The sequence below is a fragment of the Mobula hypostoma genome, chromosome 18 (genome assembly GCF_963921235.1).
Source record: "Mobula hypostoma chromosome 18, sMobHyp1.1, whole genome shotgun sequence".
NCBI classification, from domain to species: domain Eukaryota; kingdom Metazoa; phylum Chordata; class Chondrichthyes; order Myliobatiformes; family Myliobatidae; genus Mobula; species Mobula hypostoma.
The window spans coordinates 4,559,075-4,574,971 of record NC_086114.1 but is presented as its reverse complement, the minus strand read 5'-3'; the positions used below and the strand labels follow the sequence as shown (position 1 = coordinate 4,574,971).

At 42.9% G+C, this 15,897-nt stretch overlaps 2 protein-coding genes across 3 annotated transcripts in view; both read right to left on the bottom strand.

The window, feature by feature from the left end:
- The window catches only part of si:ch211-51a6.2 (neurotrypsin), a 70,863-nt gene extending 64,561 nt beyond the window's left edge, over nt 1–6,302 (bottom strand). For both annotated transcript variants that reach the window (XM_063070359.1, XM_063070358.1), the window contains exon 1: nt 2,878–6,302. The gene's annotated coding sequence lies outside the window, so the exon portion shown is untranslated. The remainder of the gene's footprint in view (nt 1–2,877) is intronic.
- Nucleotides 6,303–6,441: 139 nt separating this feature from the next.
- Nucleotides 6,442–15,718, bottom strand: chchd1 (coiled-coil-helix-coiled-coil-helix domain containing 1). The gene is made up of 3 exons (XM_063070362.1): nt 15,548–15,718; nt 12,047–12,165; nt 6,442–6,816 (listed from the first exon to the last, which is right to left on the bottom strand). The coding sequence occupies exons 1-3, from the start codon at nt 15,687–15,689 to the stop codon at nt 6,703–6,705; spliced, it is 375 nt and encodes a 124-aa protein (XP_062926432.1). The 5' UTR covers nt 15,690–15,718; the 3' UTR covers nt 6,442–6,702.
- Nucleotides 15,719–15,897: the final 179 nt, after the last annotated feature.

Below are 15,897 nucleotides of genomic sequence, written 5' to 3'. Positions count from 1 at the left end.
GGAAATATATCAAAAAGATTAAAAGAGTACAGAGAAAATTTACAAAGATGTCGGGATGTGAGGACCTGGGTAATAGGGATAGATTGAATAGGATGGGACTTTATTCTATGTAAGAGAATGAGGGGAGATTTGAAAGAGTATACAAAATTATAAGGGGTATAGACAGAGTAAATGCAAGAGGCTTTTTCCATTGAGGTTGGATTGGACTACAACTAGAGGTCATGGGTTAAGGGTAAAAGGTGAAAAGTTTAAGGGGAATATGAGGGAAAACCTTTTGCACATAGTGGGGAATAGAAGAAGAGGGAAGTGGGGTTAGGGTGAAATTAGCGGAAGGAGAAACCAATGTCCATGCAATTAAATTGGAGGCTACCCAGATGGATATAGTCCTCCTTCCTTTCCAGGTCCTGAAGAAGGGCCTCACCCTTAAATATCAACTGCTTATTCACTTCCGTAGAGGCTGCCTGACCTGCTGAGTTCCTCCAGCATTTTGTGTGTGTTGCTTTTTCCACTGAAATTGGGTGAAACTGGAACAGGAGGTTACAGGTTAAGTGTGAAAGGTGAAAAATCTAAGGGGAACATCGTCACCTCAAAGAGTAGTGAGAATGTGAATGAGCTGCCAGTGGAAGTGATGGATGCGGGGTTGATTTCAACATTTAAGAAAAATTTGGATAAATGCATGAATGGGAGTGGTATGGAGAGCTGTGATCTGGGTGCAGATTTATGGGACTGGGTAGAATAATAGCTTGGCATGGACTAGATAGGTTGAAGGGCCTGTTTCTGTGCTCTGGTATTTTACAAAAGTATAAAATCTCTCAAAGTGTGATATAATTGCCAGTTGCTGCTTATCCAGCTTCACCTTCAATGTATTCTGCTCTTCCTTGTGATTACTCCCTGTGGTAGTGAGTTCCATGTTCTCAGCTCAATAGGTTCAACTTTTTCTCTTACCCATTTATGTGGGTAACTCCCTGTTCATGCCTTTCAAACATTTTATAATGTTGAATCTTTTTCACTAGATTCCTGTCAACCTTGCCTTTTCAGCATTGAAGAGAAGGAAGTAGAAAAAAACCAACAGTTTCTGTCCTTCTATTGTTCAACATTTGTCAGCATGGCAATAGGGACCAAGATTTAATGCCAGGTACAAAGATGACAAAACATGTAAACAAAATGCAATTTTTGTCCAATTTTTAAAATACTAATGGCATAAAATTAAGAGCATCTCATGGCTCAGATGGCAAGAGGAAATCCACCCATTTGAACACAAACAAGATCAAACATTAGGAGGCAACTTCCACCCCTTTCTATATATAGTGTAGATTTTTGTGAAACACGCTGGTTTCTTTCTGCAGTATGCTCTCACTAATTGCATCCTCTCGTTTCACTGCCAAGTTCACCCAACACAGGAAGGGATAGAGACAATACTCCTGAATAGCCTGTTCATCAGGCTTTGTTCAGAGTGAATTCATTATCAAAGTACATATATTTCACCATATACAACCCTGAGATTCATTTTCTTGTGGGCATACTTAATAAATCCAGTAACCACATGAAAGACCCCACCAACAGGGAGGATAGCCAATGTGCAAAAGACAATAAACTGGGCAAATACAAATGAAAGAAGACAATAAATAAACCAATAAGCAGTAAATACCAAGAACATGAGATGAAGAGTCCTTGAAAATGAGTTCATAGTTTGTGGGAACAGTTCAGTGATGGGGCAAGCAAAGAAATCCCCTCTGGTTCAAAAGCTTAATGCTTGTAGGGTAATAATTGCTCCTGAACCTGGTTGAGTGAATCCTGAGGCTCCTGTACCTTCTTCCTGATGGCAGTCGTGAGAAGAGATCATGACCTGAGTGGTTGTGATTCCTGATGATAGATGCTACTTCCCTGCAACAGCGCTCTGTGTAGATGTGCTCAATGGTGGGGAGGGCTTTAGCTATGATGGACTGGGCCATATCCACTACTTTTGTAGAATTTTCTGTTCAAGGGCTACTTTTGTACAACTCCTCCATCTGGGTTTCCTTCAGCTGAGTAGGGTTTGCATATACTTATTAAGCTAACATGGGTTTCCTTAGAGTGGTCTGGATTCTGCTCACATCCCAAAGAACTTGCTGTTTACTTGGATTTCTGTAAGAACACACCCCTCCTGTATTTGGGTGAACAGACATCTGGAAGGTGTCAATGAGCAATGTGTAAGTGTATAAGCTGCAGGGAAATAAGTGGAGGTTGGGCTGAGAACTGGCACAGATTCAATGAGTTGGATAGTCTCCTTTATTAGAAACCTGAGCAAAACAATAGGCAGCTGTGCTCTCTGGAATCAGTCTTGTTGCTATATAATTTAGATAAATTTCTGAATGACATAAACGGGAACCTGTTAGGCACTCATGAGAGTGTAATACGAAGGACTTTGGGGAACATGTCAGAAATGCCTTACTTGGATCCAGCATACATCATGCAATTCTAACTTTGATCTACATGCACAGTACATCCAATTAACTATACCAGCATACTGCTGTGGTGTAGAAAAGTGTGACAATCAAACACATGAAGGACACGGGAAAAGATGACCAAATTAACTATTTTTTGTGAAGTTGGCAGAAGAATAAAGAAGCAACCCCTGCATAAATCTTTTTAAAAATTATGCCACGGAATCTTTTATATCTTTCAGGAGGGTGAACTCTCAAAAGGTGGCAGGCTCTAATGCAGTACTTGATAAAGCTCTGAAAGCTTGCACCAACTGGTGGGGGTATTCAAGGACTTTTTCAACCTCTTACCGCCAGGGTTGGAAGTTCCTGTTTCAAAAGGGCAACAGTTATACCAGTGCCCAAGAAGAATAGTGCCTAAGAGCTGCCTTACTGACTATCGCCCGGTAACACTCACATCGACAGTGATGAAATGCTTTGAGAGGTTGGTCGTGGCTAGAATCAATTCCTGCCTCAGCAAGGACCTGGATCCACTGCAATTTGCCTGTCGCCACAATGGGTCCACGGCAGACGCAATTTCAATGATTCTTCAACTGGCCGTAGATCACCTGGACAAAACAAGCACCTATGTCAGGATGCTGTTCCTCAACTATAGCTCAGTGTTTAACACCATCATTCCCACAGATCTGACTGAAAAGCGACAAAACCTGGGCCTCTGAACCTCCCTCTGCAATTGGATCCTTGACTTCCTAACTGGAAGACCACAATCTGTGCAGATTAGCAATATCCCCTCGCTAACAATCAACGTTGGTGCACCTCCGGGATGTGTGCTTAGCTCACTGTTCTACTCTCTCTATACCCATGACTGTGTGGCTAGGCTTAGCTCAAATGCCATCTATAAATTTGCCGATACCATTGTTGGTAGAATCTAATGGAGACGAGAGGGTGTACAGGAGCGAGATTTGCCAACTAGTTGATTGATGTTGCTCTCAGCATCAGCAAAACTGAAGGGCTGATTGTGGACTTCAGGAAGGGTAAGGTGAGCAAACATGAACCAATCCTCACAGAGGGATCAGAGGAGTGGACAGTGAGCAGTTTCAAGTTCCTGGGTGTCAAGATCTCTGTGGATTTAACCTGGTCCCAACATATCGATACAGCTATAAAGAAGGCAAAACAGCAGCTATATTTCACTATAAGTTGAAGAGATTGGTTTGTCACCCAAAAGGGGTACTGTGGAGTGCATTCTGACAGGCTGCATCACTGCATGGTATGGGGGGTGGAGGTCTATTGCACAGGATTGAAAGAAGCTACAGAAAGTTGTTAAGTCATTTCCACCTTGGGTACTATCTGAAGGCACAGAGTCAGTGATTCTGGAACAGTTCTTCCCCTCTGCCATCCGATTCCTAAATGGACATTGAACCCATGAATGCTATCTCATTTTATATCATTTGTTTTTGCACTATCTTTAATTTATTTATTTAATATACACAATATATACACATCCAGATTTACTGTAATTAACTTATTTTTTTTCTATATTATCATGTATTATATTGTACTGCTGCCACTAGGTTAACAAATTTCACAACGTATGCCAGTGATATTAAACCTAATTCTGATTGTGATATAACTGTTCTACTCTTTCTACACTCACGACTGTCTGGCTAGGTACAGCTCAAACACCATCTACAAATTTGCTGATGACGCAATGATGGCAGAATCTCAGGTGTACAGGAGTGAGATAGATTGGCTGGTTGAGGGTTGTTGCAACAACAGCCATCCTCAGTGTCAGCAAGATCAAGGAATTGATTGTGAATTTCCTGATGAGGAAGTCATGAGAACACACACCAGTCCTCACTGAAGGATCAGCAGTGGAAAAGGCGGAACAGCTTCAGATTCCTGGGCATCAATAACTTGGAGGATTTATCCTGGGCCCAACACATAGATGCGATCACAAAAAGGCATGGCAGCAGCTCTATTTCATTTGGAATTTGAGGAAATTCTGTATGTCATCACAAACTACTCAATATCTTCAATTTTAATCAATAGTCTGCAACCATCTAATTACCATTGAAATTGCAGCTCCCGAAACAGGTTCTTTCACAGATCATAATTCCCTTTACTCTCAAAAGTGGAAGATCTGAGTTTGATGAATGAAGTTGTTTAGAAGTATAACTTTCATTTCTACATTTGTTCAGAGGAGGAGGCAGCATCAGTGGGAAGACCAATAGTTAGTGTCTACAAGTACCACTTTATTAGCTCCCTCAGACACCGAATAAAGTGGCCACTGAGTGGTTTGTGGTCTCTTGCTGCTGAAGACCCTCCACTTTAAGGTTTGATCTGTTGTACTCAGAGATGCTCTTCTGCACACCACTTATGGAACATGTGGTATTTTGAGTTACTGTCACCTTCCTGTCAGCTTGAAACTGACCTCTGACCTCTCTCATTAACAAGGCATTCCCCCACCCCCCACAGAACTGCCGCTCCCTGGATGTCTTTTGTTTTTCACATCATTCTCCGCAAACTCTAGAGATTGTTGTGTGTGGGGAAATTCCAGGAGATCAGCAGTTTCTGAGATCCTCAAACCATCCTATCTGGCACGAACAACCATTCCATTGTCAAAATCATTTAGATCACATTTCTTCCCCATTCTGATGTTTGATCTGAACAACTGAACCTCTTGACCATGAATGCATGCTTTTATGCATTGAATTGCTGCCACATGATTAGCTGATTAGATATTTGCATTAACGATGTGCACATGTGCCCCTAATAAAATAGCCGCTGAGTGTAATTCGGTTTGACCTGAACACCTTGCCTGGGGATTTTGAAGGGCAGGCAGAAGTCAAGTGTATCCGGTGGGTCTGGAATAACAGACAGTCTGAACTGAACTGAATATTAATGAACCAATAAATCTGGTACCAGCATTGTTTAAAGCTTAGCTCCCCAAATTTATGTGGACAGTTTCTAGTTTTTGTCACAGCAACATTTCTGCAAATGCCAGCATACTTCAGTTGCTTGATACCTTGACGGTAAGGAAATATGAAAATGTGTGAAGTGGTTTGGATGGAATATCCCAGCAAAGAGATTCTGATCAGCTAATGAGACATAAGTGGGGTGTGAACAAGGATAGAGTAACATCAGTCTAGATAATTCTTATGCATCTTTACACAGGAGCCGAATTAGGCCATTTGGTCCATTGAGTCTGCTCCACCATTCCATCATGCATTTGGAGAATGGTCAAAGAAGAGGCAGACAGAATATAATGTGCTGAAGTGTATCGTTGTGCACTCTGCTAGAAAGAACAAAGGTATAGACTATTTTCTAAGAAGGATTAGCATACAAGGAACATTTGATAGCTCTGGGCCCGTACTCACTGGAATTTAGAAGAATGAGGGGGATTTTATTGAACCCTACTAAATACTGAAAGGCCCAGATAGAGCAAATGTGGAGAGGATGCTTCCTATAACGAGGGAGTCTAGGATCAGAGGGCACAGCCTCAGAATAGAAGGCTGAAATGATTCCTCAGAGGAGGAAGAGGAATTTCTTTAGCCAGAAGGTGGTGAATCTGGCTAATTCATTGCCATAGATAGCTGTGGAGGCCAAGTTATTTAAAGCGTGGGTAGAAAGGTTCTTGATAAATAGGGGTGTCAAAGGTTACGGGGAGAAGGCAGGAGAATGTGTTGAAAGGGATAATAAATCACCATGATGGAATAGCAGGGAAGACTCGATGAGCCGAATGGCTTAATTCTGCTCCTGTATCTTATAGTCTTATGGCTGATTCACCTTCCTTCACAACACTATTCTCCAGTCCTCTATCAGCTTCTACTCTGCTATTATAACACTATTGAATGCTTACCTAGTACAATCAGATAGTTGGCCTTACAATGTACCTCAAAGGGACCATCATAAATGGAAATTAATCTTGGGAGTTTGATTAAAAAACTGTGAACTAATTCTCAAATTAAACTGTGAAGATAATTATAAATAATCCCCATGTGTAATCAACAAAACTAACAGATTTAAAATAATTTAACTTGTATTTCACATATTACAATAAATTTGTCTTCTATCCAACAAGACCCACTTTCTTGAATATTTATACATTAAATATCCAACAGACTCAGCTGGGTACATGCCCAGACCTTGTTCATCAATTAGTTCAAAGAAAAAGGTAAAATGTTGATGCAGTTCCCAGATCTAATAGCCTTTGGGTGCAAGCCTGTCAAAAAGACAAGAGTATAAAGGCCTTTCCGATCCCAGTGTGGTTCCCCGCGGAATACTAGGTGACATGTGTTTTGTTTGGAAATCTCTGCAACAACTTTGTGGCTTGTTTAGGTGTCAGAAATCCCATCTGCGTCACACCATCCATGTTTGCTTTTGCTCTCCGTTCAGCCTGCAAGACAGATTATTTCCATTAGACACCTAGATGATCACATTAGGAGCTTTAACTTGTATAACAAACTGGCAGGAATAAATCTTCGCCATTGCTTGCTCTTGGAATGCTAAAGAAAGCATTTGATTTGCAAGTGTGCAATTATGTCCAACAGTATAATTAACTCATATAAGGTACACTGTGCAAGTCAGTTTGATACTATTAGGACTTCCCATTACAAATGAAAACTCCAGGTAAAAGATATCTACCTAGAAATGACCTGACTTAGCACCAAAAGCATTTGTATTGTTTGCACGCTCTACCTAGCCCTGAAACACCCTTGATTAACATCAACAGAATAACTTTCAAGTGAAGAATGTGAGGCTATTCTCATGTTGGATGAGCAACACCTCATTCCTTCTGGGTAGCCTCCAACCTGACAGAAGGAACATCGATTTCTCCGACTTCTGGTAATTTCTCCCCCTCTCCCATCTCTCTTCTCCTCACTTCCTCATTCTGACTCCTCTATTCTCCTCACTTGCCCAGTACCTCCCCCTCGCTCCACTCTTCCTTTCCTTTCTCCAATGGTCAATTCTCCTCCCCATCAGATTCCTTCTTCTTCAACCCTTTACCCTTTCCATCTATCACCTCCAAGCTTCATATTTCATCCTCACTCCCACACCCACTTTTCCTTCTCCTAGTCCCACCTAACAGCTGCCAGCTTGTACTGCTCCTCCTCATGTTCTTATTCCGGCTTCTTTCCCCTTTCTTCTCCAGTCCTGATGAAGGTCTTGGCTCAGAAAATTTAATTTATTACTCTCATATATGCTGCCTGAGCGGCTGAGTGCCTTCAGTATTTTGTGTGTGTTTCCCTGGATTCCCCTCATCTGTTTATGATGTCACCATATTGCATGATTAGTACTCAATGACCATAGGTGAAACTCTGAGCAACCCTCACCATGGTTCCACCCAAAATCCCCATAAATACTTTCATCAGTTCATTGTAAATTGTAGGAGCCATACATCTGTTCTCTAATCTGCGTTGTATTGTGTTGCGCATATATTTTGGCAACTAGTCAGTATGACATTGTGGGCATCACCAAGTCATGGTCGAAAGCAGGCCACAGTTGGGACTTTAACATCAAAGGATATATTTTGTAGCAAAAGGACAGGCAGGAAGGCATAGGTGTGGCTCTATTGGTAGGAGATAGAATTACATCTTTAGAAAGAGGAGACAAAGGGTCAGATAAGGTTGAATCTTTGTGGGTGCAGTTAAGAAACTGCAAGAGTAAAAAAAAATCATTACGGAAATCTTATATACACCTCTAAATAGTAGCCAAGATATGGGGTTAAGATTGCAAAGGGAGCTGGAAAAGGCATGTAATAAAGGTAATGACACAATTGTAATGGGGGACTTCAGTATGCAAGGGGATTGGGAAAATCAGGTTGGCGTTGGATCGCAAGCAAGGGAAGTTGTTGAATATCTACAAGATGGCTTTTTTGAGCAGCTTGTACTTGAGCCTACTCAGGGAAAGGTCATCTTAGATTGAGTGTTGTGTAGTAACCCTGATCTTATTAGAGGCTTAACGTAAAGGAACCCTTAGGAGGCAGTGATCATAATATGATTGAATTGATACTGCAATTTGACGGAGAAGCATAACTCACATGCACCTGCATCGAAATAGGATAAAGGGAATTATAGAGGCATGAGAGAGGTGATTGAACAGGTAATTGGAGGAGGATACTGGCGGGATGACGGCAGAGCAGAGATGGCTGAAATTTCTGGGAATAGTTCACAAGGCGCAGGATTGATATGTTCCACAGAGGAGTAAATTCTCAAATGGCAGGGATAGGCAACTGTGGCTGACAAAGGAAGTTAAGGACTGCATAAAAGTCAAGGAAAGGGCACATAAGATAGCCAAGGTGAGTGGGAATTTGGATGATTGGGAAGCTTTTAAAATCCAACAAAAGGCAACTAAAAAACCTATAAGGGAAAAGATGTAATATGAGGGCAGACTAGTCAATAATATAAAGAAGGATACTGAAAGTTTATTTCAGTTATATATAGAATAAAAGGGAGGTAAGAGTTGATATTGGACCACTGGAAAATGATGGTGGTGAGGTAGTAATGGGGGACAAAGAAATGGCAGATGAACTTTGCATCTGTCTTCACTGTGGAAGACACCAGCAGTGTGCCAGAGAGCAGGAGTGAGTGCCACTGCAATATAAAGGAAAAAGTGCGAGGAAAATTCAAAAGTCTTAAGGTGGATAAGTCACCTAGGCCAAATGGACTACATCCCAGAGTCCTGAGAGAGGCTGCCAAAGAGATATGGATGCATTGGTCATGATCTTTCAAGAACCACTTGGTTCTGGCGTGGTCCCGGAGAACTGGAAGATTGCGAATGTCACTCCACTCTTTAAGAAGGGAGGAAGGCAAAAGAAAGGCAATTATAGGCCAGTTAGCCTAACTTCACCACTGGGAAAGTGTTGGAGTCTATTATCAAGGATGAAGTTTTGAGGTACTTGGGGACTAATGATAAAAAAACTCAAAGTCAGCATGGTTTCTGTTGAGGGAAATCTTGCCTGACAAATTTGTTAGAGTTCTTTGAGAAAGTAACAAACAGGATGGACAAAGGAGAGACAGTGGATGTCACTTACTTGGATTTTCAGGAGGCGTTTGATAAGGTGCCACACATGAGGCTGATTAACAAGATAAAATCCTACGGTATTACAGGAAAGATACTGGTATGGATATGGAATGGCTCACAGGCAGGAAGCAGTGAGTGGGAATAAAAGAGGCCGTTTCTGGTCGGCTGCCGGTGACTAGTGGTGTTCCTCAGGGGCCAGTATTGGGACTGCTACTTTTCAAATTGTTTGTCAGTGATTTGGATTATAGAATTGATACTTTTGTGGCAAAGTTTGTACATGATATGAAGATAGGTGGAGGGGTAGGTAGTGCTGAGGAAGCAATGCAACTGCAGCATGACTTTGACAAATTGGAAGAATGGGCAAAAAAGTAGCAGATGGAATACAGTGTCGGGAAATGTATCAAAATGCATTTTGGTAAAAGGAACGATAGTGTGGACTATTATCTAAATGGGGAGGAGTCCTCGTGCAAGACTCCCAGAAGGTTAATTTACAGGTTGAGTCCGTGGTAAAGAAGGCAAATGCAATTTCAAGGGGAATAGAATATAAAATCAGAGATAAATGCAGAGCCTTAATAAGGCACGTCAGGCCGCACTTTTGAGTATTGTCAATAGTTTTGGGCCCCATATCTCAGAAAGGATGTGTTGTCATTGGAGAGAGCCCAAGGAGATTCACAAGGATGATTCTAGGAATTAAGGGGTTAACATATGAGGAGCATTTGACAGCTTTGGGCCTGTACTTACTGGAATTTAGAAGAAGGCAGGGAGATCTCTACTGAATTTTGAAAGGACTAGATAGAGTGGGTGTGAAGAGAATATTTCCTATGGTGGGGGGTATCCAGAACTCAAGGGCACATCCTCAGAATTGAGGGGCGACCCTTCAGAACAAAGCAGGCCAAGTCCGTGTGCATATTTAAGATGGAAGTTGATCGTTTCCTGATCGGTCAGGGCATCAAAGGACCCGGCAAGAAGGAAGGTATATGGGTTTGAGTGGAATCCATGATAGAATGGCAGAGCAGGCTCAATGGGCTGAATGGCCTAATTCTGCTCCTATGTCTTATGGTCTTTATAGTTACATAAGTGTGGTTGTGATAAAAGCGAAGAGAATAAGGCACGTACTTGAGCTTTGTTTGTTGCAGTTTGTACTAGCTAGGGGATGAAAGAGGTCATATCTTTCGTTGACTGTTCAGTTACACTTAGCTTACAGTTGGGTAAACGTAGGCTTCATCACTTCCAAGATTGTATGTTTGCTAATTGCTAATAAAGAATTGAATACACATCCTGACTTATGGAACAAACACTATTGGAGTCATGCAGATATAACAAATTCATAGGGCCACCAACAGCGCCAACTCTTTTGGTTTGGCAGCTACATTAACGGAGCTACCATTATGTAAACAAATAGCTCACAGATTTAGACCATAAGGCATAAAAGCAAAATTAGGCTTTTCAGCCCATTGAGTCTGCACCATCATTCCATCAAGGTTGATTTATTATACCTCTCAATCACTATGCATTCTTCTGCCTTCTCTCCATAACGTCTGATGTCCTGACTATTAACCTCAGCTTTAAATATACTTAATGACTTAACTCCACAGCCGTCCGGGGCAATGAGTTCAACAGGTTCAGCACCCTCTAGCTAAAGAAGTTTCCCATCTCTACTCTAAATGGACGTCCCTCTATTCTGAGGCTGTGCACTCTGGTCCTAGACTCACCCACCATAGGAAACATCCTCTCCACATCCAGTCTGTCTTGGCCTTTCAATATTCAATAGAATACAATGAGATCTCTCCTCCACTTAACTCCAGTGATGGTGTTCACTTTAATTTTCAATGACATGGAGAGCAAACCAATGGATGAGACTAGATAAAATACACCAATAAGTTACACTGATTGTGAGGGGGTTTGATGGGGCCTTTCTTTGTATGCGAGATCACTGTGGACTCTATATGGTGCTATAGAACTATAATATGAACAATAAAAAAGACAATAAAAATGCTAATACAGCTCAGAGCGTCAGGGATCCGATGTCATCTGTAAGGAGTTTGTATGTCCTCCCCGTGATACGCATGGGTTTCCTCCAGGTGCTCTGGTTTCCTCCCACAGTCCAGAGACGTACTGGTTAGTAGGTTAATTAGTCATTGTAAATTGTCCTGTGATTAGGGTTAAATAGGTGGGTTGCTGGGCAGCGCGATTCATTGGACTGGAAGGATCTGTTTCATTTTGAATCTCTAAATCAGGGGTTCCCAATCTGGGCTCCACAACCCCTTGTTTAATGGTATTGGTTCATGGCATAAAAGGGCTGGAACCCCTGTAATCTAAATAAATAAATTAGAAAAGGAGCTCCATAAAGCATGATGCAAAGAATGCTGGTTTTTACATAGGAGTTGTTCTGAACTCTCTCTAATGTCGAATCCTATCCAGCTGGGGTTGATCCATATTACAGACCCACAAGCTCTTCGCTCCTTATAGCAGTATCACCAGGAGAGACTGGAAGGACGTTTGTACCAAACCCACTTCTCCCAGTGAAATTAGGAGTTATTGACAGCTTTACTCTAAGCTTACATTCATTAAATGCAGCATACACAATCTAAAATTAGCTTTACCTCTGCTTTGGCTGCACACTGGTGGAATGCCTGGATCTCCTTGGCACAGGCTACCTCACTGAAATCATTCTGTTTCCAGCACGCCATCATTATCGTCATCTCCGTTAGACATGTTGCCTCTGAAAATTATTAAATTATAATTTCATTCAAAATTAGTATCTAAGGAAAATGCAAAAATGTAGAAGGGTCATTACTTTAGATGGCAGAGCACTGGAGGTGATCATTAAATGATGCCGTCTTTTAAGTGAATGCGGACAACTTAATTACAGAATAATGGAGAGACAATCATATGTTTATACAGTACAGGGTAAGACCATAAGACAGAGGAGCAGAATTAGGCCATTTGGCCCATCGAGCCTGCTCTAACATTTCATTCTTTTTCCCTCTCAGACCCAATATCCTGCCTTCTCCCCGTATCCCTTCATGCCTGACCAATGAAGAATCTATCAACCTCTGCCTTAAATATAAAGATTTGGCCTTCACAGCTGCCAGTGGCAAAGAATTCCGCAAATTCACCACTCTCTAGCTAAAGAATTTCTTCCTCATATCTGTTGCAAAAGGACACCCTCTATTCTCTAGTCTTAGATTCCCCCCTATAGGAAACATCTTCTCCACATCCACTCTATTAAGGCCTTTCAGCATTCGCTAAGTTTCAATCGGGGTATATGGGGTGTCAGGGAGGGGTAGCACCTCTGGTGGGGGAACATGTCGCGTCCTTTTCAGGGCCGTTAGTCCACCTTTGGTCCCCACCTGGCACTCAGCTCTCACCTGTGGCTCCTCGTAGCTGTTTGCATGCGACAGCGGCCACACCCTGGGCAATGGCTTCGACAAGCCGGCTAAACCAGGTGACGGTAGCCGACGGGTCTCAAACCCTCGGTGAGATAGGGAGTTGTCTATCCCAGCATGTGAAGGCAGACTCCAGCGGATTGAGCGGACAAGACCAATGGAAGGTCCAACGGTCAAGAAGGCAGTCCCTGCAAGCGTCATGGAACATGTAGAGCAGGACAAGACACAGAAGATGTCCTGGTCATCCACTGCGCCTAGTCCCATCTCCAGCCGTCTAGACTCTGTCTTGCCACTGGACCCAGATGGGAATTGGGAAGAGAGAGTGAGGCTGACGCTGCGCAACTCTCCCTCACTTAAATCCAAATCACGCACTAGTCTCGACACCATCATTATGGTGTCGAGGTCCTCATCGACGTCTACGATGGACGAACAACTGAACTAAGTTTCAATCAGGTCACCCCTCATTCTTCTGAATATCAATGAGTAGAGACCTTGAGCCATCAAAACGGTCCTCATATGACAAGTCTTTCAATTCTGGAATCATTTTCGTGAATCCCCTTTGAACCTTCCCCAGTATCAGCACATCCTTTCTTAGATAAGGGGACCAAAAATGTACACAATACTCCAAGTGAGGCCCTGCTGGTGCTTTATAAAGCCTTAACAATACATCCTTGCTTTTATATTCCAGTCCTCTCGAAATGAATGGTAACCTCACATTTGCCTTCCTCACCACCGACTCAACCTGCAAAATAACCTGTAGGGAATCCTGCACAAGGACTACCAAGCCCCTGTGCACCTCAGATTTTTGAATTTTCTCTCCATTTAGAAAATAGTTTACATCTTTCTTTCTTCTACCAAAGGGGACTCTTCCCGACACTGTATTGCATCTGTCATTTCTTTGCCCATTCTACTAATCTAAGTCCTTCGGTAGTTTTTCTTCTTCATAAAAACTACCTGCCCCTCCACCTATCTTCATATCATCTGCAAACATGGCCACAAAGCCATCATCAAAGTCGCTGGCATATATCGTAAAAAGCAGTCCCAACACAGACTGCTAGTCACTGGCAGCCAACCAAAAAAGGTTGTCTTTATTCCCACTCTTTGCCTCCTGCCAATCAGCCAATGCTTCAACCATGCTGGTGTCTTTCCTTTCACACCATTGGCTCTTAATTTGTTAAGCACTCATGTGTGGCACCTTGTCAAATCCCTTCTGAAAATCCAAGTACGCAACATGCACTGAGTCTATCCTGCTGGTTATTTCTTCAAAAAATTCCAACATATTTGTTAGGCAAGATTTTCCCTTGAGGAAACCATGCTGACTACGGCCTAGTTTATCATGTGCATCCAAGTATCCTGAAACCACATCCTTAATGATTGAGTCCAACACCTTTCCAACCAATAAGGTCAGACTAACTGGCCTATAATTTCCTTTCTTCCGTCTCTCTCCCTCCTTGAAGAGTGGAGTGACATTATCCCTTTCAATCCTATTCCTTTCCCTTCTCCTCATAACCTTTAACACCTGACTAAACAAGATCGTATCAACCTCTGCTTTAAATATACCCTGTGTCTTAGCAACCACAGGATACTGGAGTGTGAGACAGTTAGAGATCAGTTCAGGTAAAAAAAAATGAAAGCCTTTACATATGTATGAAATTTTCCATAATAGACCTAATCCAAATACAGGCATAAAAATCTCAAATAAGCTATTGTCCAGAATCTGGTCCCAGGGAGACACTTGGACCAGCCATACAAGGTATTACATTTCGCCCCAAGCAAACACACGTTAGCAGTTTTCCCATCTCCTCTCCCAGACAATCCCACCAGCTTTCCATCCCTTAGACATCACCTGCCCCTTTCAAGCATCACCTTCTCCCATAGCCACTGACAGCAATCCTTCATCTCAAGAAATCTCACCTTATGCTTGGTAACACAAACATGGCATCAAAACTATCAAGTCCTGAATCAGCCTGATCTAAGGACTTGCCATATTTTTCATTACTGACCAGAAATGGCAAACATTTTTACATCCTGCATTCTGTAGAGACAGGCAGATGCACAGGAAAAGAGCTTACTGTTGTAACATGGAAGACCGCACAACAGATTAAACAGAAATAAGCAGAGGCCAATTCACCGGGTATGTTCAAACCAGAGGTTGATAGGTTATTGATTAGTCAGGGCATCAAAGGTTATAGGAGGAAGGTAGGAGAATGGAGTTGAGGGGGGAAATGAATCAATCATGATGGAATGGTGGAGCAGACTCAATGGGCCCAATGGGCAAATTCCACTCCTACGTTTTATAGCTTTATAATCTAAGTGATCAGAAAATCTGATTTTTAAGTGAAGTTGAATAACCCAGAATCCAGATTCTTCAGGTGGAATGCACTTTCAATCACGTCTCCTCCTCCTCTTCTTTCACCCTCCCTTGCACCACCTCGGGAATGCTGTAATTGTAAACCTACCACCTACATTCAGCTTCAAGTCATCTATCCTAGTAATCTTGGGGTTAATTTTGCTTGTGCCTCCCCCCATCTTCCCCTTAACTTACTCCCCTCCCCTGCTAACCTCACCTCTCTACCCAATCCCCTGTTCTCCACCCTACACCCACTCTCTGTCCCTCTATCCGCTCCTCCTCTCCCCCTGCATCCCCATCCCATTCCCTCCTCACTACCCCTACCGTTGTCCTTCCCCTCTCCCTCTTATTCCGGGCCCACTCACCGCCCATACGGCTCCGTCGGTTCGCCACCTCGTCGGCGAGTACCAGCGGTCTACTGGGCCTCAGCACGGGCTTCCCCCCGCCGCGCCCGCCGCCGACCAGCAGCTGGGCCACCCGGGCCTGCATCCCTCCGCTCGCCGCCATCAGCCGACACACTGCCGCAAAACGCCCCGGACGGGCCCTCGCCCCGCTGCCGCAAAGCAGGATCACGATCGTAAAGCACCGTCGAAAAGAAACAGGCAAGGCAACGCTCGCCGGCGCTTCGCCTCAGCGGAAGTAACAGGTGTTTCCGGAACTAAAGTAGGAAGCCGGCACCAGGAGCAAACAACGCTAACCTTTATTAATTAATGCA

Coding starts and splice junctions, on each gene's coding strand:
- chchd1 (XM_063070362.1), bottom strand. CDS start 15,689: ATGGCGGCGAGCGGAGGGATGCAGGCCCGGGTGGCCCAGCTGCTGGTC. Junction 12,166..15,547: donor CCGACGGAGCCGTATGGGCG/GTGAGTGGGCCC, acceptor AATAATTTTCAG/AGGCAACATGTCTAACGGAG. Junction 6,817..12,046: donor AGTGTGCAGCCAAAGCAGAG/GTAAAGCTAATT, acceptor TCTGTCTTGCAG/GCTGAACGGAGAGCAAAAGC.